This window comes from Micropterus dolomieu, linkage group LG03 (assembly GCF_021292245.1).
Source record: "Micropterus dolomieu isolate WLL.071019.BEF.003 ecotype Adirondacks linkage group LG03, ASM2129224v1, whole genome shotgun sequence".
NCBI classification, from domain to species: domain Eukaryota; kingdom Metazoa; phylum Chordata; class Actinopteri; order Centrarchiformes; family Centrarchidae; genus Micropterus; species Micropterus dolomieu.
The window spans coordinates 5,892,150-5,916,692 of record NC_060152.1 but is presented as its reverse complement, the minus strand read 5'-3'; the positions used below and the strand labels follow the sequence as shown (position 1 = coordinate 5,916,692).

The 24,543-nt window shown below is 40.2% G+C and overlaps 1 protein-coding gene across 1 annotated transcript in view; it reads right to left on the bottom strand.

Moving 5' to 3' along the window:
* Positions 1-24,543, bottom strand: part of LOC123968777 (thrombospondin type-1 domain-containing protein 7A) — a 218,003-nt gene that overhangs the window by 15,726 nt on the left and 177,734 nt on the right. The window contains exons 20-25 of the mRNA XM_046045711.1: positions 21,250-21,391; positions 13,613-13,728; positions 12,911-13,028; positions 12,754-12,807; positions 7,531-7,676; positions 4,540-4,714 (exon numbers count right to left, since the gene is read on the bottom strand). Coding sequence (XP_045901667.1) covers positions 4,540-4,714; positions 7,531-7,676; positions 12,754-12,807; positions 12,911-13,028; positions 13,613-13,728; positions 21,250-21,391 — 751 coding nt within the window. The remainder of the gene's footprint in view (positions 1-4,539; positions 4,715-7,530; positions 7,677-12,753; positions 12,808-12,910; positions 13,029-13,612; positions 13,729-21,249; positions 21,392-24,543) is intronic.

The window sequence follows — 24,543 nt, the reverse complement described above, 5'->3', positions numbered from 1 at the left end:
CCAGAATTCCCAAGCTGTTCTCGGTCCTCCATAAACAGCCCTTGAATTTTTCCTCCCAAATCACATTACAGTTCCTCCCTGCACAGAAAACAGTCTGAGCTTTTGATTGCCGTTTGATACTTCACTACTCCTGCAGTTTGGCAAAAGGCGGTTGGACTGACTTGTTATCTAGGGCAATGTTTCTCACTGTTTTCCATCTCAGGGACCAGCAGACATCTGATGAGGGTTTTTTTCCTCCTCCAAAATGATAAATTTGCCAGTGGAAACGCATGCCACACTCTTAAAAAATAAAATGAATTCACACTGTGGTACTTTTAAACGAGTCATGGGTTGAAAAAATGTTTTTCTCCTCTATATTTAATAGAGACTGGATGATAAATGATCAATTGTGAATCAAAATAGGCACATAGCACTTGATGATGAACTCCACTTCTGTGTTTAGTCTTTTGGCAGAAGCAAGTAGCAATAATTCCCCCTTGAGGGACCGTTGACACTGAAAATAACTGATTTATATTAAGGCTGCACTGTGTGAAAATACACCCCTCTTATCAGGCTGCATCATAAATTGGGGGCTCAGTTTCCGATCTTTTGTTATTGAAATGTTGTAAATGTGCTCTACTTACCCGATATAATAAAATACTGATGATCACTTCTCTATGTGGAGCACAACATGAGGGGTGGGGGGGTAAATCCTGGAGCTACAGACCTGACGGACAGAGTCCAGCAGCTGTTTGGGCAGAGCTCACCTGTCTGTCTGCTCTACTCCACAAAGCTACATCAAACCCAGCAGCTGACAACCTTCCGTCACAAAACCTGACAACAACTCATCAGACCTAACCTTTGAAGCGATAATCCCATCTGTGAGACTCTCGCTCGCTCTCTTTTTCCAGTGGGGCTTGGAGGTTGACATCCTTGATGCTAAGCTGACATAGTGCTGTTTTTGTGCACTGCAGTGCTGAGATATCACCTGTTAATCAGTTGTCAATAGGCTACTTTTTTTTTTTTTTTACTTTTGCCTTATAATTTGTGCTGATGAAGTCTTATGCATACAGTTCCAGCTGCCCACTTCAATACCCACTTCTTTTACTTATTCCAAATAAAATGCTTTACTGCTGCTGAAGAGGATTTGTCATCATTAACACCTGCAATACCCAAAACTGTCTTTAGAAAAAACTACTTGCAAGACTATTTCATAAGCCCCCTCCTCACATGTTTGGAATGTATTGTCCGGCCTTTCCTCTTTTATTGTGAGAATTTTTAATATTTTCTACCGACTATGTATATTTTTATATTCTAAAACACCAAAGCAAATTCCTTGTACTGTATGTATAAACCTTCTTGGCAATAAAGCTGTGTCACAGAGCAACAAACAAGTATTCATATGAAAACGTTACAGATTGTGACTTTAAAACCAGGAAGCTGTCATCAAAGCGGCGAGCTCAGTGGTCTACTGAGTGTGAAGAGTGATGTTTCTGAATGTGGGGCTGGTGACAGCAAAGCGGTGAGGTATAGAGGGAGCTGACACTTGGCAGTAAAACTTAAGGGAAGGGCTGATACACTTCTGATTTTAAGATGTTTAATATTACGGCAATAAACCAAACAAGGACTTACAGTAATTAAATGAAACTATTCATCAATGAACTGTATAATATTTCACAGGTTGTGCTTCACATGGTCGTATATCATGTAAATCACAACAGATGTCCAGCTCAGCATAAAGACTGTGGCCGAGACCTAATCACTCACCGAAATAAAAAAAGCCATCCTGTGCAGGTCGACTGTGTGCTAACACTGCCAGGTTTGAGGGTCTGTTACCTGCTGGGGCTACCCATGCTGAAAATGTGGGCACACATGGCACACTAACAAGCATCAACCAAATGGCACATGGCATCAGTCTTGTTTTTGTTTTTTTGTTCTACACCTTACCTGAGTCTGTACATCAGCTATGCATGTGAAGTTTAGATGATGAAGTGGAAGTACATAAGGCGATCCTTGATATCTAAAGTGTTTAGAGGGTATCTTTTAAATCACCTTTAAAAAAAAAATCAACAACCACAAAATTCTATGGAATAGACTAAACTGTGTGCTTTTTACCTGCTGCAACAGAAGCTGCGACTGTTAGCATGTCCAGCTAACTAGGATTGCATCAACTGTATAATATTTACCCACTGTGTGGAAGCTGGTCCTGGACCTATCATACTGTAATACTAGGGCTTACTAGTTCAGTACTGCAATAGTTGTTTCCTAGGATATGCAGCGTTTTTAGCCTCAGTCTGTTCTCAAAGCTAGCTACGGTTGATGAAATCAGCTAATTACAGCTGTCATTTCTTCTGCACCAACAGTCAATTTCTTACTAATTTGTTTTAAAAATTTGCCTATATTCTTTAATTTAGTTGTTTTTAATGATGGCTGAAGCTGTATTTCATATTTAATGCCTTTTGTGCAGCATGAAAATCACTTTCAACTGTCCTTGTGGATAAAATGTGCCATATTAACTGCCTTACACGACAACACCCCTTCAGTCTGTTCTCCTCTTAATCAGCATCGCCATTCATATGTGAGGCAAATAAATGCATAAAATGTACACATTCTTTTATTTAAAGTGCAGCAGATTGTTATTCAGTGTGGTTGTAGCTCCGCTTGCCATCTTATCTTTTTCATAAGGCCATAGGTTTTTTGTTATCTCACCAACGCAGATTATTGATTGCACCAATTTTTCTGTGTTATTTTATCTCTGTCTGTATGTGTGTGTTTTAATCATTTTGCTTCTATGTTTGTTACTGTATAAATGGAATAAATTGAATTGAAGGGGTCACAGCTTTCATTTGGATTTGACTCAGTATATTTCACCGAAAGAGCGCATAGTCTAAATAGTTTTTGCCTTTCACATAAACCAGAAGATAGTTCCTGACAGCGGTGCCTCTGGCTTGGCAAAGCGCTTCAACAAAAACAACTAACAGCAATGGCGGGTGGGAGGCCTCTGAGGGATCACCTTTTGACCACTGCACTTGTGTTTCACACACTTCATGTGAGACTTCTTATTGTGAGGTGAAAAAATGTTACTGTCAACTTATATCTCAGCTCCTTTAAGGTAAGAACTGGGAATAGCATCAAGTAAGCTGGGGAAAAAATGGGGAAAACTGAAAGTAAATATGAGACCCAAATCTGCATGTAGAGTATAATGGAGACTTACTACCTTAATGGAGGAAAGTGGAGGGCTCTTTGACTTGCTACAGGCAATGAAATAGAGTACCAGTAAATTTAACTTGCATAAAAAGCACACTTATACAAAATGTCTTCCATAATGTAGTCCATTTATTCTGCCTCCAGGTAAGCCTACCTCTGATTTTAGAGGTCATGAATAGACACTGAGTGCTATTGGTTAGAGATAATAAAATCTACCCTGTAACAAAAGTATTTTAGTGGCTGCTTTGTGATATAAATCAAACTGCTGACAAGTGCGACTGTGTTATGCATTGCAGAGTGACTTCTATGTTCTGCTGGTTAAACCTGAGAGCTGCCTTGCAATGCTAAATAGAGCTGCAGTGGATTACCTCACTTAGGCCTTTGTTTAGACCTCCAAACTACTACCTTAATAGTTAAGATTTGACTTTTAAAAAATTTGTATGATGCTAACGATTATTTTCATAGTAGATTGATCTGTTGATTAGTTGTTTTGTCTACAAAATGTCAATCAGTGTTTCCCAAAGCCCAAGATGATGTCATCAAATGCCTTGTTTTGTCCACAACCCAAAGATGTAGGAGTAAATAAACCAGATAATATTCACATTTAAGAGGCTGAAATCAGAGAATTCTGCCTTTTTTTAATTACTCAAAACTGATTAATCAATTATTTAAAAGTTTGCAACTAATCAATATATTGTTGCAGCTCTATCATTGATACATATAGGAAAACTGAAGCGTGTTTAAACCAAATTTTATATAATGCCTGCATTTGCAGCTAATGCTACTTCTGACAGGTTCCCTAACTCTCTGCAGTCACTGAAGCCAGGCGCTGTTTTATTTACAGGCACATGTGCCCCTACATCGTACTTGAAGAAATCAGAAGGATCAGCACTCAGGTAAACAATAATCAATCAGCAGCATATCAGTGAGAAATTCCCTCTCCTTATGGACTGGCTAGAAAGATCACTGCCATTGTTTACTATTGTTTGTCAGGCATAGACATACTTTTAGGACATTTCTGATTTAGTTTTTGAAATCAAGATTGAGTAAATAACTTCATTTCATACTTTTATTATTAAAGAAAAAGGTGAAAAACTAATCCTAATTGTGTCAGCTTCCAATCACTGAATCATTACAGATTTCTCAGGATCATTTCTGTATCGTGGACTGTGGTCTCTAGATACAAATTGCCTCACTGGAGAGGGAGACATACGCGCACATACTGTAGACACATTTGCCAAACCTATGACAATGACAACCAGGTAATACTGCTTCTACTATATCCTGTGTTTGGACCTGACTTTGCAAGGTTGCTCATTAAGCACAGGAAGCTCAAAATGACCATATTATTACCTGGGCAGGGAAGGGTACAAGCCTCTTTGAGCCTGATCTGCTTGTCTCCATCGACGGCCAGCTCCAGGCTGGCGCAAAGCTCCTCATCCACCAAGCTGCCTTCGCCTTCGCTGGAGCCGTCCGACACGAAGCAGGACAGGTTTCTGTAGCGAATGCCGTGTCCACACACCACACTCTGACAGGACAGGAACACCACAAGAGAAGGAGGAGGGTGAGTGAGAGAGGGAATAAACATGAACCTACAGCCACTTGGTGAGAGTTAAACAATGGTAAATAGCTATGGCTGGAAAATGTGTCCATCAGCCATTTTAATTGACAACTCTAAGTCAAACTAAGGTTGCAAAACTGAGGCTGGCTGTTCAAGTGGCTGTTGTGACCATGAATATAAAGATTACTTTTATGTACAAATTACAATAAACACAGTGGATGTTGTTGCGTATAGTCTTGTTATTATTATTGTGTGCTGCCTTTTACAAAGTGCATATAAACATCAACTCTATAAGCTGCAATCTGCAACATGCATGTCCACACCAACATTCAATGAAGTTAAAAGTTAATGAAGGTAAAAGCCATTATTCCTTACTGATTTCCATTATTAAATTAATACAACAATCACTGTGGCTGAGATGTAGATAAAAAGAGAGTGTTGTTGATATCCTGTAAATTTTTCATTAATTAACTGATGGACAGTAAGCGTTCTGAACAGACAGGAGTTAAAATCTGCACAGATGCTCATTATTTATCTCCAGACACTCGTTATGGCACACTTTCATTAAAGAGGTGGGATTATGGTTTTTGGCTTTTTCCCTCTCCTTTATTGAGTTATATATCTTTTTTGTGCATGTAATAGGTTTGCAAAGTGAAAAAGCCTAAAGTCCAGCCCAAAGGGAGTTCCTATCTCCCACAGAAAACACTGCCTGAACTGCCTGAAAACACCTCGTTTGTAGTCCAGCCTTTACTTCCCTTTCTTGTGATGTCACAAGTAAATACGTGTCCTAACGCTCGCCGAGCGACTACTCCGACACGCCCTCAAAAACACCGGTGGAAAAACACTGAGCTGCAGCACAAACCTCTCCTCTCCCTTCCAAACACTAGCTACCCTCCAGGTAGTCAATGGACATGGACACAGTTGTTACTGTGATGTAGAGACAGAGCTCAGTTAAAACTTTATGGATGAAAAATACTTTTGTTACAGATTAATAACTCAGCACTCTGAAATTCTTGCTCCAGTCCATGTTGCTAAGCTGGTCGGCAACATGTAGCCTACAGCTGAATCGAAGCTGTTTACCGTCTTTTCGCTGACCCGCCCTTCTCTGCTTCTGATTGGCTAGTTGGAGATGCGCATGTGCAACTCCCAACAAAGATCATTTAGAGACAAGATGTATCACTCCATAGCTAAAACAAAGCCTTCACACACAGGGTGAAAAGAGGAGCTGCAGCAATGTGCAGTATGACAAAAATATGATGTTTTTTGAAAATTAAACCATGTAAACCTGTTTTGGAACACTCCCTAAATAAGATTTTGAACCTGAAAATGAGCTTAATACCACCTCTTTAACTTCAACAAACACTGGGATTCTGACATATCATTGGTGAACATAAATCATAGCTGAAGATACCTCAAAAGTTTGTGTTCTAATCATTACAATAGGCCATTTTGTCAGTGTACTAACTTAATTAATTAATTTTAAACATAAATTAAGTCTAATATTTGTTACTGTTAGTTACTTTGTTCATTATTATTTATTTATATATATTATTACTATTATTGGCAGAGTCTGCCATACCTTCACACACACACGGGATTCACAGGAAAACAGGTTTGTAATTTTATCTCACTGATTTTATCGTCAGTGTTAACTGTTCAGTGCGGCAGCTTCACATTAAAAGTATTCAACTGGTGAAACACATGGTAGCTTTTACTGTGAAGCAGTCACAGGAATATATTTGGAATATATCGTCAACAAAACAAGACAATGTTTCGGATTGGTTAGAATTATTGAAAGGAAGTAATGGAACCAGAAGGAGCAGCCACAGTGAGCTGCAGGCTATAGGATGCACACCTCCAACTCATCAGGAAGGTAACCAACATAACTGTAACCAACGGCTGGTGTGTGTGGGAAAACTATTTGCACCATGTGCAGCATAAAATCAGATCGCAGTTGCAATTATTATTGACTGACTGCTACTGTAAACAGATACACTAGTTGCATTTTTGTTGTAGTTCTGACAAAGTAGTTGGTCAACAAGTGTTTTCTGTTACCACAGTAACCATGGGTGTCTCCCAATCAACCAAGACCGAAATCTTAATGAGTACAACTTTAAAGACCTGCAGACATCTTGTGTTCCAGAGTTATTTCTAGTAGTGATACAAAAAAGTGCATCATGGACAACGGCTGACATCAGATGACAGTAAAGGCATTTGTTGTCTCTTTTTTTCTGTTTCTCTCCGTCATACGTTCAAGGAAGGCTAAGATTGTTGGATAGAGTTAACTGAGTGGAAGAAATGACCTAAATGAATGATAAGGGGTGACATGTCTCCCTGTCGTCCCATAAAACTACACGATGCTTGCAAAATTTTGTTTTATGTCATAAAGTCATGTAGTGGACTACTTTAATAATCTGCCCTCACGACACACAATGCAAAATGTAAAGAGTACATGCTGCCAAATTTCTTGGCAACGGCATTGGTTTATAGTAATGTATCAGCATTAAAAGTTCATTAGATTGATTTTACTGCCTATCTCACAAAGTAACTGTATGAGTAGGTATTTGATGTGGTTGTTCATCAATACAAAAGACTCTATTATTTTTATGCCAGAGATTTCTGTCCTCCAAAATCTACTTTCTGGCTCAAACTCTTTTGTGTATTGATCTCAGCTGAGCCAGGGGCCTGTCAAAGCTGCATTTCTTGTAGCTGACAGAGGTCAATATGATCATTAATAAGTAATGGACCGAATTATGGTATAATGTTACTATTTATTGACCTACCTCCACCCGACACTCGGACCAGGGGCTGTACTGCCAGCGGTAGCAGGGTCGGACAGGGCAGGGCTTCCACTGCTCCATCTGAGAAGGGCAGGGCCGGCCGTCGCCCTGAGAGGCCTGAACCACCGACCGCTGCCGCCACATCTTACCTGGAAGACAACACACAGGAAGAGACATCATCAGCATATTATTAATTTTCCCTTTGATACTTCCGTTTAAAGGTTTGTGTTCTTGTCATTCTATATGCCCACATTTAATATTTTCATGGTTGCACTGCCTAGATGTTTGTAAATAACGTCCAATAAAATAATTATCAGCTATAAAAACAACAACAACGACGACAACAACAGGGTCCTCTCTGACTAATTCTTTGTCCCAGTACTGTAAACTTATTTTGCTTTACAATGATTTTTTCTGCTAAGCCTTTAGAGGTTGTGTAAAGTAGCTATGTTTTCTGCACAACAAGCTAAACGGAAACAGATGTGGAACACACATTGACCATTGTGGTTTACCACACAGCAGTCATCCATAACCTCTGTAAACAGCTCATTAGAAATGCATGTGTTACTGTGCACAAGAGCATTTAAGTTAACAGAGCATGGTTTTCTAAACAGCCTGAAACACTTCACTTTTTTTCTGCCATCTTGATTGGTTCTTGGTCCACTTGAGTAAAATGGCTTTTCTTCCACATCAGTCAGCAAACGCTCTTTAAATAAATCCAATACATTACAGCAGCTAACACCTCAGAGACCATTTGATTTAAGTGCAGAATTGATGCTATGAATTAGCTACGGTACGATAACACAGAAACCCCCCACGCGCACACACACACACACACACACACACACACACACACACACACACACACACACACATACATTTAAAAATGCAACCTTCCTGTCTACCTTTTAAACCACCCACTATCAATCTCAGAACCCTTCATTTGTTGCACATCCCACTTTCATTTTCACACGGCACAGCCAGCAATCTGCTCACCCTAGAACACACCTTTGCCAACCTATAACACCTTTCAGCACATAAAACACAAATCAGCCTTCCCACACACTCACACAAACTGTACAACCTTATATCATATTCCAACAAGAGTACATCCCACACACAAAAACAGATCAAATAAAGGCCCCCTCCTTGCTTCTTTAGGCTTTCTTAAACTTTTATCTTATTCCTTGTGATTTAGCAATCATCGCTGTAGCGCCTCTTCTTCAAAGCGCTCCTACAGCCCTGAGCAGCAGGAAGATGTAATGGGACAGAATCAATTGTGTGAACCGCCGGAACAACCAGGAAACAGGAGGACAAATTTTCGCTGCTCATTTGGGAAGACTGCAATGTCTCTTAAATAAACACGTCCTCTCTTGTGCTTTTGTGAGTTTTTCTGGCCAAATGCCTCCAGTGGGAGCAGGAAGTGTTTGATATAGGACTTTTTTAGTTATCCAAGTACGTTTTGCTGAGCATGCATGTTTTTAGTCCTTTGGTGTGGAGTCACACATATGCACAGAAAACGGCTGGTGCAGTAAGCCCTTTACAAGCAAACCAGGGACAAATGGTACTGTATGTGCAAATGATTTTTAAAGCTTAAAGAGGTCATATTATGCTCATTTTCAGGTTCAAAATCTTATTTAGGGATTGTACCAAAACAGGTTTACATAGTTTCATTTTCAAAAAACACCATATTTTTGTCATACTGCACATTTCTCTTTTGACACAGTGTGTTGAAGGCTTTGTTTTAGCTATGGAGTGATACATCTTGTCTCTAAATGATCTTTGTTGGGAGTTGCACATGTGCAGTTCCTAGTTAAGGGCTATTAGCCAATCAGAAGCAGAGAAGGGCGGGTCAGTGAGAAGCTAGTAAACAGCTTCGTTTCAGCTTTACATGTTGCCGACCAGCTTAGCAACATGGACTGGAGCAAGAGTTTCAGAGCGGTGAGTTATTAATCTGTAACTAATGTATTTTTCATCCGTAAAGTTACAACTGTGCACGGTCTCTACATCACAGTAACAACTTATAACGGACAATAAATAAATAAGGTAATTAATACAAAGGTAAATAAATAAAGAAGCTAATTAAAAGAGATATATACATTTATGGCGACCTGTCCAGGGTGTACCCTGCCTTTCGCCCGATGTCAGCTGGGATTGGCTCCAGCCCCCCGCGACCCTGTATGCAGGACAAGCGGTTGACGATGGATGGATGGATGGATATACATTTATGTCTCATTGTATAATTTAATTACTGCCTACATTTATTTATTAACTTTATTTTTTGTGCATTTAATAGGATGCTTATTTATTTATTGAGCATTTATTTATGTATTTATTTCTTAATTTGTCAGGATCAGTCCTCCATAGTAGGGTAGCTATTGTTTGGAAGGGAGAGGAGAGGTGAGTGCTGCAGCTCAGTGTTTTTCCACCGGTGTTTTTGAGGGCGTGTCGGACTTGCCGCTTGACGAGCATTATGACACGTATTTTGCTTTCATCCATGTGTCATTACAGGAGTGAAAGGGAAACGGCTGGACTACAAACGAGATGTTTTCAGGCAGTGTTTTCTGTGGGAGATGGGAACTCCCTTTGGGCTGGACTTTGGGCTTTTTTACTTTGCAAACCTATTACATGCACAAAAAATTTATATAACTCAATAAAGGAGAGGGGAAAAGCCTAAAAGCATAATATGACCCCTTTGATATATGCAGGCTCCTACAGACCTATATGTTTTCCACTTGCATTTTTCTTCTTCAAATTCATTCATGTATACATTTACAACTTGGGGCTGTCAAGTACAACCGCAGTCTTGTAGTGCCGGCTGCTGAGCATCATAAAGTCGACTCTGTTGCATTTAGATGAAAATATCAGCTGAATCACTATGAGAACTATGATAATAAAACTCAGATCTGCCTCTTCACATTATCACACAATGTTATTATCATCTACTTGATGACATTGTTAAGTGTATTTAGCACACAAGGACCCTTGCTGTTGGATATATTCACTAACAGAGATAAGATCATACCAAACAAATAGCAGAGTTTTCCCCTTTTGTAGCTTTGAAGGTAACCTGTGGAGTTTTTGACCTCTAGTAGCAAAGGAGCTGTTTGTTTTTGTGTATGTACACGAGGATGTATACTCCCTTCCATTGATTTCACACTATTTCACTTACCTACAGGCTTACTAAAGTTAGTTACAATTACAAAGATTGCAGAGATCTATTGATTATTTTCTTGATGACGCTGTTTGTTCAGCTTCCAAAAACAAGTTATCCTACTATTCTCTGCTCTGCTGCTCCATGTTGTCTCATCTCTCCTCCTGCTCTGCTCTCCTCTCCTGTCCAACAACAACAACAATAAACACGTGAATCGTCAAATAATCAAGATTAACAATACATCAATTTTACCAGATACGTCACCAGTGTTTGAGGAAATTAGAAAGCTATCATCAATTTTGATGAGTTTCCCGACAGCTTCAGTGATGATGATAGGTCTTCAATGTTATTAAGTGGGTCCCCATTAAAATGTGCTTTTTGACAAATTGTATTGGCGTTAAGGGATAGGTATGGTTAGGATTTTATTGATACTACTACTATTCTTTATCAATACTCTTATTGGTTCTTTTTCAATATTAAGAAAGTGCTTAAAATTTTTTAAAAGGAATTCATACCAGGATTTGAATTGTATATTTTTAATATAACCTAAATAATTGTAATGTTTCTAGAGCAGTAACCGTACATTTTACAACAGCAGAGTCACTATATACTATAATACATACACTTTCTAGATGTTTACAAGATGTATATCTTGTTGAACGGGTGTATTGATTAAGTATTGGCTTTGTACTTGAGAAAGTTTTATTGCACTTAGGTACAGCGTAGTTGTTGCCAACTTCAATAATCTCCACCTCTCTGATCTGCTCTGCTGACCACTGACTTTGCTTCACGTGTGTGTGTGTGTGTGTGTGTGTGTGTGTGTGTGTGTGTGTGTGTAGGAGCATATAGAATGCTGGATTTTTATGATTTCAACAAGGATTTGTTGTTCACAATTTAACATTAGTATGATCACGGGTTCGTCAATAGAGAGTTTACTGCATCCTTTTGGATTTAATGTGCCAGAGACGCAGGATGCGTACCGATTAACATCACTACAGCTACCTGCATACATGTAGCCAGTAGCGATCAGATAGCGAAAACAACATGGAGACAGAAACGTTACTTTGGGGACTAGTTGCTGGCACCCTGCAACATACCTTTCACACACCTTTCCATTAGCTGTATGGACAGTAGCTAGATTTGTGGTGCGTTCAAGCACAATAAATCATATTAGTTTCATGGACAGTGTAAAAAGCGATCTCTTCCAATAAAACTCATCAAATAGATTTTCAAAATCCTCCCGTCTTTTACTCATGGAACAACATTCACCACCATTTTCACAACAAGGTGGCTGTAACGCGCCAGGCACAGTTTGTCAACGAAGGCAGGGAAGAAGACTGCAAGCTAGTGAACATGTATGCAAACACTACAGGATTTTAAATCAGCTTTGCAAATGTTTTATGTGGAAAGAAAAGCATTCAACATATTTGTTGGAGCTCAATGATACACACATTGAGTTTTGCTAAGTAACAATGAATGTAAACATGACTTGTTTGTTGACAAGAAAACTCCACGGGGCATTCCACACTACCCCACAGTACCATATACAGACTGTATTTCAAACCAAGCTTCAGATCTTATTTAAAGCTGCACCATTCCACAAAATGGAAATATTCTTGATGTCTTGTGCATTGATCCAATCACATTTCTCAACAATTAATTTTTGAGAAGTGTGAGTCATGCTGTGCAATATTTTGCTGCAAAGCATGTGTTTGTAATGACTGAACCAACTGCAGATCAGTAAGAGGCTAATCCCATTTGAACTGAATCATTGGACCCTGTTTGTTGTAAATTCAAGAACTTGACATGTTTGGCCATTTGCCATCAAGACCGGCACTATCGTTTATATCATGTCTTCAAAACAATTTATAGAACAGCTTTAATGTAAAGATGTTTTATTTGTTCTTGAGCTTGCATTTTATGTGCTGTTTTTTGCTTGATCTGATTTGATCTAATGACTGCAAATAAAAATACATATCAGTGCAGGGATCATTGTAAGATTGTGTTTTCTGGATGATGAAAAGGTGACCTAGTGTTTAGAGAAGGTGTCTTGTTAGGAAAAGGTCACATACTTTTACTCTTGCTGCCAGCTTGTCCAGTCAGTTCTTTGATTACACTGGAAATTCCTCAGGATTAAAATGTCAGCTTAATGTCAACAACAGTTTGTACAATTTGAGTTGATCATATTGTTGAGCAAAAGGTCTTTTGTTAAGAACTTATGAATCTTACCTTCTAGTCCACATGTCTGTGAACACTCTGACCAGGTCGACCACTCCGACAGCTGACAGTTGACGGGACACTCGACCACACAGGAGATGTTCATCTGCCACTTCTTCTCCAAATTCAACTGCAGCACATAGAAAATGAAAGAGGTCAATTCATGACACATCATCAAATCATTCACAACACAGGCAAACAGTCACAGCACAGGCAAATCAATCTGTTACGGCTAGACAGCAGCTTGACCTCTCAGCACTACAATTCCCAGAGGCCTATGTTCTGGCAGGGGGCAGACTTTGCTGGGCAGCCTCAGGCCAGCAGAGTTGGAATGTTGAGGCTGCTGTGAAAGCCATTCTGACACAATGTGTTTTTGTGAATGAGCCAGATGATGAAGTGGGCCAAGGGTTAAATAGCTGTGGGGACGGCTCTGCCACAGCCCGCCGGCTACAATTACAGAGAGCCGAGACACATTATGAATGAATAAAACGCTCAGCCTGAAGCAACGACAACAATCTCTGCACCGAAATGCTTCTGAATATTTCATGTTGCTGTGGGTCTAATAGTACTGGAAGGGTACGATAATATATTGTAATGAGTGATGTGATTAAGTCATTAAGAAAAATGAGTCTGTCAAGGAAATAAAATAAAAACTAAACTGCCCAAAAACCAAAAGGAGAAGCACAAAAGGAGGCACTTTTTTGCAAGTCTCACCTCCTCACAGAATTTTATATCGACTGATTTGCCATCGCTGCGAACACAGTCGAGCATCCGGGTCTTGATGCCGCTCCCGCACACAGCATTAGGACTCAGCTGACATGTACTCCAGTCTGAGGAGAAACAGAACATATTTTGGGCTGTTAATGTTCATATAAGTGCATCAGAATGTTTAAGAAATAACACTGCAGAAGCATGTGGGTGCCAGGCTGAAATACCAACAACACAGATAATGCCCTGCAACGTAGTTTCTGTAATGTTGTTTATAAAGTATTACTACATATTGATTCCCAGTACAACCATAGCTGTCAAGCCACTGATCATCAAAAAGTTGACTTTCTTGCATGTTCTTGTATTTGTTTCTTTTACATTGCCCAGGAACTGTCAACAATAGTTACACTGAGAGAAACGCTGACTACAGTTGAACACAGCAAAATGTCTTAATGCTGGTGAATTATGTGGTAAAATCAGGTGGCTTTCTGAGCTACATAAGCTCTCCTCCAGAGAATAATAAGTAATACAACATAATGATAGGTAGATAATAACACAAAATAAAAGGCAAGAAAAGATTTAACACCCTGTGCCAACACTGGGAAATTACAAACTGCAACTGTAGAAAAAGCTAATTTTCCAACCGTGTTAACATCATAGATTTTTGGGGCAAATCAAGTCAAATCTCAGGTCATTTCAGACATGTTTCAAGTCAAGCCTCAAGTCCTTAAGGGCTTGTCCAAGTTAAGATGCAAGCTCTCACAAGCAAGATGTCTTTCTGGTGCGTGTGCTTTAAATGACACAGCCATTGAACATTATTCTGTCAAATCTGTATTAATAGTGTTTATGACTTTTTATTTTACCAGAACAATTGGAATGGATGAAAACTAGCCTCATGGCTAATTCAGCCATATTTACAGTAATGTTTATTAATATGCACGGTCCCTGAGAAATGTTTTTGCTTTCAATTCTTAATTCTTTACTGATTCAAGCCTTGGTGAAGTCAAACAAAAGAAAAGTGTTTATTTTGTGACTTAAAATCCAGAAATCGATCCCACTTAGATCTTTGTCAGGACAAATGGAGACCACACCCATATTTATACAACATTCACACCAATAGGGTGACAAGCGCTATGATGGCAGGTATGATTAACCATTCAAACCGCCCAGGGTGATAAACATCCAAACACAAGTGACACACACAAGTTAACAAGTGAATACAATACATAGAGAAAAACAAAACATAAAAGCCATCCTTCAAAATATCAAATAAGTGTCTTATAGATAAATATTATATCAGATTCATCATTTCCAAGAAGAAACTTTGTCATTATTAAACTTTTGTGTCATGGAGCAAGGGTGCAGGTGTTACTTTTTCCTGTCTGCCATTTGTTGCTGAGCAAGTAGTGTACTGTGAATTTTTAGAGCTTTTTATTTTGGAAACAAAGCTTAGCTGGTTAGATATGTGTACATACCTGTTTTACTTCATTATCTACTCAGAGTGTCTAAACACTCCATTTATCGTATAAGTGGATACATATTAATATATATTAATCAGAATCAGAATCAGTTTTATTGCCAGGTATATGTTCACATACGAGGAATTTGACGAATTGCTCACGATGTGCTTACTTGTACAAAAATACCATAACACAATAATAAAATAATAATAAAATAAAATCAGACACAAACTACAGAGTAGACAACACTAATATACACACTATGAACAAAACAATATAGACATATTGACAAATAGTGCAGTGATCAGAGTGCAAAGGATGCAAGAGTAAACTATTATTCTCATTATGTACATGTTGAAGGTGGATATGATATACATACAGGTACACATACATGTACACATGTACACGGTGTGATGGAGCATAGTGCAAAGGATGCTGAGAGAAATAAATAAGACCTATGACCTTATGACCTGAGGTAGGTGTATTGGTATACAGTATATGCAATATGACATAGTATGAACAGCACTGAAATAGAGAATGGTGAATAAATAAATAATAAGTGGAAACCAGTAAACAGGTGGCTGATTAGAGACAGTTACTGGGTTATTTCACAGGAATTGTTCCTGACACTGTGAGTCAGAAATCAGCTGTTCATCAGAGTGATGGCTTGTGGGAAGAAACTGCTTCTGTGTCTGTTGGTTTTGGCGTACAGTGCTCTGTAGCTCCTACCAGAGGGGAGGAGCTGGAACAGGTTGTGTCCAGGGTGAGATGGATCTGCGGTGATGTTTCCTGCACGTTTCCTGACTCTGGAAATGTATAAGTCCTGAATGGAGGGCAGGTCGGCACTGATGATATTTTCTCCAGTCCTGACTGTCCATTGTAGTCTGTCCTGTCCTTTTTGGGGGCAGTTTGGTGTTGAGTATGGTGATGGGGGTCAGAGTGGGGGGTCCACCTGAAGTCCACGGTCATCTCCACAGTTTTGAGCGTGTTAAGCTCCAGGTTGTTCTGACCGCACCAGAGAGCCAGCTGATCAACCTCCTGTCTGTAGGCTGACTCGTCACCGTCCTGGATGGCCGATGACCGTTGTGTCGTCAGCAAACTGTAGGAGTTTGACAGATGGGTCTCCTGAGGTGCAGTCGTTGGTGTAGAGGGAGAAGAGCAGTGGGGAGGGCACACACCCCTGGGGGGCGCCAGTGCTGATGCTGGATGTGATGTTTCCCAGCCTCACCTGCTGACTCCTGTCAGTCAGGAAGTCTGTGATCCACTGACAGGTGGAGGCTGGCACAGTGAGCTGGGTGAGTTTGGTGCTGAGGATGTCCGAGATGATGGTGTTGAACGCCGAGCTGAAGTCCACGAACAGGATCCTTGCATATGTCCCTGGAGAGTCGAGGTGTTGGAGGATGTAATGCAGACCCAAGTTGACAGCATCATCCACTGACCTGTTAGCCCTGTAGGCAAACTGCAGGGGGTCCAGCAGGGGGCCTTTAATGTCCTTCAGGTGGGCCAACACCAGTCTTTCAAAGGACTTCATGACTACAGATGTCAGGGCGACGGGCCTGTAGTCATTTAGTCCAGAGATGGAGGGTTTTTTGGGACCGGGATGACTGTGGAGCGTTTGAAGCAGGAGGGAACTTCACACAGCTCCAGTGATCTGTTGAAGATCTGAGTGAAGATGGGGGCCAGCTGGTCCGCACAGATTTTCAGGCAGGATGGAGACACACCGTCGGGGCCAGGAGCCTTCCTGATCTTCTGCCTCTGGAAGAGCTGGCTCACGTCCTCTTCACAGATCTTGAGTGCAGGTGAGAGGTCAGAGGGGGAAGGTGACTGTTTGAAGAGGACTCTGGGCTTTTCAAACCTTCCGACATTTAACATAAGGATGAAACGATTACCGCTGAGGGAAACTTGATTGAAGAAAATAACCTTATAGTGAACTCAGGGTGAGTTAACTTTTAGCTTTGGTTTGTCTGTCTGACTTGCTAACAGCGTGTAAACTGGCGCTCTTAGTGTTAGCTGCTCTTGTAAAAACGCTACACGTTTTTCTGCTGCTGTGTGCGTTGTGTGTCTGCAGACTATGTCCACTGCACATGATGATCTTTCTGTAATGTTGTTTATAAAGTATTACTACATATTGATTCCCAGTACAACCATAGCTGTCAAGCCACTGATCATCAAAAAGTTGACTTTCTTGCATGTTCTTGTATTTGTTTCTTTTACATTGCCCAGGAACTGTCAACAATAGTTACACTGAGAGAAACGCTGACTACAGTTGAACACAGCAAAATGTCTTAATGCTGGTGAATTATGTGGTGAGATGATTTTCATATGTTTACAAAAGGTATTTGTTGTTATTTTATTTTTATGCAAACAAAATGGCAATTCTATTTGTAGTTTTCAATGTAAAACTTGTTGAAATGGTTTCAGTGTGTGTATCAGTACATTTTAATCTTTTTCGGCACATTTTTACAATACCGCGATAATACTGATAACCGTGATCATTTTGGTCACTATAATTGTCATATGAAATTTTCATACCGTTTGATCCCTAGTTTAAGAAAAGAGTTTAAACTCTTATTTAAAATAGGTCATTAGGGTTGAAAGTAGTGGCCTACACTAATGGAACTGTCTCTCAAGTTACTCCAACAAAAAGGAGCACACTTCATTCCTTCTTATACAGAAACAGTTCCTGTTAGTTCAGGGTTATTGTCCCTGTATCCAAATCAGCAATGTTAACTCAAAACTTGGGATTCTTCTTATATTGTTAATTAAACATAACATATTAGTTCATACATTTTTATTCTGCATGGCAAAGTAATTTCTCTTCTCTGTATCTTTTAGCCTTAGGCAGTGCTGTTTTCATTTTACCAAGTCATTGAGGGTTGTAAATTGATAAACCGGCTTTATGCCCTACTAGCACTCAACATTCATCCTCATGAGTCCTGAAACATAGTGTGACTTGGTCAACCCACCCCATCTTGGGATGTAGTGATACTAGATTAGTTGGGTCCAAACAAGCCTGTTTTAAATTGCTATTAAACTTTCCATTAGTGACCTCCGGGGTCCTGTGAAGACAGGGTGTTTGGGGAAAGTACCTCTCTGAGTGCTCTCAGAGCTTATTTGATGACCCAGAGGCCATGAGGAGGAAATGTTTATTCTTTTATCAATAAAAGATTTTAAAAAAATTCCACATTGATCATGCTAAACCAGTGTTCAAACAGGTTCCTGCTGTTGATTTTATCACCCTGAGTGCAAGCAGAGTTGGAAGGCAGGTGAGAGGGAGTCATGATTTAGATGGGAGCAAGAAGGAAAAGGAGAGGAGCATGTATTCAAGTCACAAGAAACTGAATTTGGATGTATTTTTAGTTGAGGCAGGATGATGTGGAGGGACAAAACATAAGGAGACGCTGTTCAAAAGTGTTCAAATGCATCAGCTGTCACAAATTCTTTACACTTCACAATGAATAAATCCCAAACAGTAAGAAACAACCATGGTGTGTCTTAGCTTTTTAAGGGTGAACACAGAAATGCACTGTTGCAACATGTCGCCTCAAGTTACCTTTAACGTTGTTTAGCTTTGGGTTGTATATGCTGATATATAGTGCGTTACAGGAAGGAAAAGTACTTTTGATATTGTGTATTGATACAGTGCAACACTATCAAATTAATCAGCAGCTACGTTGCTGACATAAACTAAAATCTTCATGCCTTCACTGCACTGTATCTGATAGATCTTTTAGGATGGACGTGCGATGCATACAAATGAACCACAATGGGCTCCCAGATGACTCAGCAAAATAGCCAGCATGCCTTGTGCTTAATATACTGTTAAGTTTGACTTCAGCTAATTACCTTCATTGCATGACACACTTCCTCTCCCTCTGCCATCCTTCCCTTATGCCACAACACTTGAGTAAAACTAAAATGATTATTAAAATAATCAGTGTGTGTGTGTGTGTGTGTGTGTTTTTTTTGAGTGTTTGGAGTCAGAGTCTACAAAGATTCTGGCTGGCAAAGATCAGTGTTGATAATAGATGATTACTTTGTCAGCAAAGAGGTCATTTAAGGTTTATAACAGCTCACTTAAATCCAATAAATCTGGCTGCCATCAGTATCCTTTTATGCCAGCATCATAAGCAAGCTGAGTGGCCAGGCGGCCAGATTTGACTTAAATAACTATTTCTGTGAAGTGAAAAGACAACATTTTTTTTTCTAATTTAGGGTGCCAATGCCTTTCAAACCACAGCGTGCATGCTGTTGTTAAAAACACTGCAAAACCAGGGAGGGTGAGGCATCACTCATGTGAGTGTGCCATCCGCTGACAAAGATGAGTGGCTGTTTTTAGCTGCAGTGAGCTCGTTTGCAACTCAGGGAATTGTGTCTCCTTCTGCCGAGGAGCTTTGTGGCACTCTGGGGACTGAAAATAGGGAGACTGCAACAAGAAAGAGCAACAGTAAGAAACAGAGAGAGAGACTGAAAGAAAAGGAAAAAGAAGCAGCAGCTTGGATAGACCCAGCATCAACAAAGACTTTACCCAATAATAATCTCTGCTCGTATATTATGTACATATACCCTGGGATGCCTGTATGAACCCAGCAGTAGGGATTATATGTCACGTCTCCCAGTGTAACAACACAAAGAGAAGAATGAGAAGGAGGGTGGGCTGGTTGAGATTGTGGGGCAACAGCAACACAACCAATCTAAAAGAAACATAGGAACACTGACAATCTCTCTCTCTTTTTTTTCATTTTTATGGAAACAGTTTGCTGCAGTTTCCAGAACCAAATGTGAAAAAGTAGCCTCTATGACATGTGACATGCAGCTGTGATATCCTGCTGATTGGAAAGGGGAGCTCGGGGAGGCTGCTGGCACAAATCTCTGAGTAGTTTTGGAAATCTTTCTGTATTTAGTAGTTGTAATAGATATTTTTTTAATAACAATGTATCAAACGACAATGTGAAAGAGTTTGCTCATAGTGATGAGCATAGTGATAACCCTACAGATTATTATCACCACTTGGATCTGCAGCTCCTGTCGGCTTCGCAGAGCTTTATAGTGAGTTTCAGCTCACTGTTTATCCGATCACAACTTTACTTTTTTGTTTCACTCTCACAGCTGTCATTGTGTAGTTTTCGCCCAGAGCAGGCAGCTGTTTTCAGAGAAAAACCTTTAACAACGCACTGTACACTATCTGCTCAGCACCAGACAGCAGACAGACACAATTAAAGACTAGCTGGCGAACATAGTGGAGCATTTGGCAGCTAAAGAGACAGATATTTCCCTCAGGAGTTGGTAGAGCTAAAAGAGTGTGAATATTGAACTTAGATTAGACTGGTGATCAGAAACGTGACTCCAAATGAATGATAATGTTGTTCTGTAACTGCTGGATGTATTATAAGCACTTGTTCACTAACAAGTTTTCCGTATCATTGAAAGAGGTGATTATATGTCACTGTTCTCAACTTCTTTCCGCTGCCCCAAAATTGGACCAAAACTTTCATGTTTAAAGTAAAGCATGACTGTTTTTTCTGTTCTCAGAAATCACAACAAAGGCGCCACTGAGCAAGGCACTTCAAATCAAATGTTTTACTTACAATTGGTATGTTCCAGGCTTAAATTGTTGTAAATGGTTGTAACTGCAGGGATATGGAGAAAAACATAGTGTGTGCCTACTCAACTCAACTTCCCTTGAAAAGTGGAGCTAAACTATAATAAAACTATACTAACTACTGTATACTGCTGTGGGCAAGACTCAAAAGACCGCCATTAACGTTACATGATCATCAAACAACAAGAGATTTGATAAAACCTCGCAAGGTTTGCAATTAACTTCCCCAAAGAAACTAAAGTGGTGAAAACAAAAATAGATGAGTCAGTTATCGATTGCTACTCGTTTGCTGTGATGTTCAGATTTTAAAGCTCCCATTTCAAGGGCTGTTTTCACACTGGTGATGTGGTAAAGCTGGGAAGCTCTCATCCTGACAAACCCATGGTTGTGACCCAAAACCATCTTCTCCATCTATAATACAAGACAGGTACAGTACTGTCATTTGGAGGAGACAGGTCTGCCAAAAATAAACTGACCTTACAGAGAATAGAGAACCAGTCGAAGCTCAGCATAGTCTCTCCTGCCCACTGCAACTTTATGAAGACAGTGCGCTATTTTATATTCTTCGACATCTCCTTTACCTGTGATGTTGTAGAAGTAGTTGAAACAGTTGAGGTTCAGGCTGCAGGGCTCCTTGTCACTCGTGTCTGGACAGTCTCTCCCCACACTGGGCGACCGGAGGGTGTATGCCATCCGCACTCGACTGTTGGTTCTGGTACAGGGCTAAAACAGACAAACCCCGTTAAAAACTGGAACCTACAATAAAGTTTCTACAAATGCATAAATGAATAAGCAGTCCATATTGCAGAGAGTGATAAGAACTGAATACAGACATATGACAGAACTGGAACTAAGCCATAGTCCTGCTATACTGATATTGGATATTAAACTGTATGAATTCACCCACTTCTAGATTATTGCCCAGTTTATTGGGCCAATTCATTAACGGGGCTTTCACACCAAGGTCCGAACCAACGGTCATGTTTTGATACATTCGGTTAATTTTGGTTTCACTGCAATTCTGCGACCGCACTAAAGGACTTTACACGACAGACCTGCATCCTGTCGTCATCATCTATGTGGGCTGCGTCTCCCTGGAATTGACATTGATTGGTTTATTAAACAGCTCAGCATGTTTTTTTTTGAGAAGAATGAATGAATAAAAAGATGAACAAACGCAAATGTGTCACCACTATATTGTTATTATTATGGCATTACTACCTGCAGCGCCAACTATACTGAAGGCTAGTCGCAATTAAACGTCCTTGTTGTGCGAACATTATAGGACAGGAGGAGATGACCCCAAGCAATCCTTCTGTGGCAGTGTGCTTCTATAATGGCCCTCTGTTTGAAAAGACGAGCTGTCAAGGGAGATTTATAATTGTGTCCTTATTTCAATGCATTTTCCCGTGCATTTTTTTGTTTTCGGAACTTCCTGTAAAGGGTTTTAAAGTCCAAACCATCCAAAAAATGCTTTCACACCAGAAACAAACCAAACCATGGTTCAGTTTGATCGTCGGACCAAATTTTGTCTGTTTGGTCCGGACTGTGGTCCGTGGGAGGTTTCACACCTGGATTTTTGGTTCGGACCAAAATGAAAAGTCCGAATCAAACAAGGTAGGTGTGAAAGCCCCCTAAGATTTCTCAGTTCAAGACATTCTCCCAAAATCTGCATAGACCTTGTCCCTAGAGGGATGTTTGTTTGAATTGTACTTCTAAAAATAAATAAATAAAGATCCTCCCCCTCCTCTTTCCTGGCATTCCCAGCATGTTAAACTTTGGGGAAGTACAGCTGAAATGGATCTTGTGCTGGAATGGTAAACTACATTCCACATGGTCATTGCTCGAGAAGAAGAGAGTTGGGGGAGAAAATGACAGCCTTTTGAATAACTCCATCTCTGGCATGATGAATAAAACATGCGAGAGACCCCGCTGGTGCCACTGCAGACTCCAATTCGAGATTGGAATTGTGAGAAGTCAGTGTGTCAAGCACTTTGGGAGAGAATGGGTTGTGATTAACAATGGCCAGGGTGCTGCTGTGAGAACAGCAGGTGAAACCAGAGCAGTTAAAATGGCTTTTTACCCTGAATCGAAGGTGTCAGGAGCAGAGGTGCTGAACAGGATGTTCTGACATCTTACATGTTTTTGCAAAAGGGAAAACGAAGATTGCATACTTGTGGTAGCCTGTAGGTGTGTACGCAGCTGCTGTTTTGAAATCAGGGGACGGCTTCCCTTTACAAAACTCAAAATGTATTCACATTTTACGGTGAGTCAGAAAAGGTCACAGATGCACATGTTCTACTCATTTTACCATTAGCTTGGAGCTTGAAATTAACCATTTGGATATTTCCATACAATCTTATTAATCAATATGTTTCTGAAAATATAACTAATTACTTTTAATGCTTGTTGTTCGTCTACCAAATTATGATCACAATCTAGGGGTAATACTTTTAGCCAGCTTTATGTTTGCCACTACATCCCTGCTGATGCAGAGAGGGGTTGTGTGTGTGTCACAAAATGGAAATTTGGAAACCTGCTCAGGAGTTCTGAGTCTTTATCATAAATCATCTTCCTTCCCTGTTGTATTCACAGTGAGTACAGTGTAATTTAAGTGATGTATAAGCCATCTTTCTCCTGCTTCCCAGTTCATATATCTCTTTTATCCCCCCTTGGTGGGGAAGAAATAACCTGTTGACAAAGATTCACACACAGCTCACAACAATAAAGTGCAGCTACACTTCCTTAAGCCTCAGAGAAAATATTTCTGACAAGAAAAAGATATCCAGATAAATCTCAGTGGGCTTCACAGAAATCTGATGTTCCCATATCTCCTCCGTGCCAGACAGCTGTGCTGCTGCTTTGGGTTCAGCTCTCACCAGGCTGCAGCGGCTCCATGGGCCCCAGTCATTGAGGACGCAGTCCTCGGGGCAGGGCAGCCGGCTCTCCCTGGCCCCCAGGGGCATCTCCTCCGGGTCACATAGGTAGTCCTCCACAGGCTCCGACGGCCCATCTATAGTGTTGAGCATGCACCTGTGGGATTGGTCAAGAAACACTGATTTTGACCTTATTTTAGCCATGCTGCAGTTGTGCTCCAGAGTACAAAAGAGTCAGACATTTTGTTTTTACTGGACATAGAGTTGGCAGGGTTTACCTCAGGGTAAAAAGTCAATTTTATGAAAGAAAAAAACCCCTAAAACACCTCTTTTATTTGTTAACAACAACACCAACTCCACTGGCTATGGAGGGTCAATGTAAAGGAAGAACATGAAGTGGCCGAATTAAATACCTGAAAGCAAGTTGCACCCATTTTTTTTCATGTTCATTTTATATTTTAACCACATAAATGCATTTTAACTAATACAACACATACATAGATACAGTACAAAAATGTATTATTTAGATGCATCTTTTCTCAAATGAAGCCTCATTTTCACCTCAAATTACAACATTTTATACTCCAGCAGACCAGATATAGAGCAGGTGAGACTGCCGCTATTTTTACTGATTCATCTGCTCTAGAGAGCAGAGACTTAACAGAGATCATTAGACAATCACGACAAGGCATCAGATGTTACAAGGGGCATGGATGTCTTATTATTTATATGTGTACTTTTAAAGCACTGTTTTTACAGGACCAGGATCTTTGGTTGTGTATGCTTCACGGACCATCTAATTAGTTTTATGAGTCCAATATAGTGTAATTACAGTGTATGTCTTGGCCTGTGCAGAACATAAATCCAAAACTTTCCCCCTAAAAGGATTTGGCAGCGTGACTGTCAGCTGAATCATGTCAGACAGGTTAGCCCAGTCAATACAAGATCCTTCACACGCCCCCCCCCCCCCCCCCCCCCCCCCCCCCCCGCACCCACCAC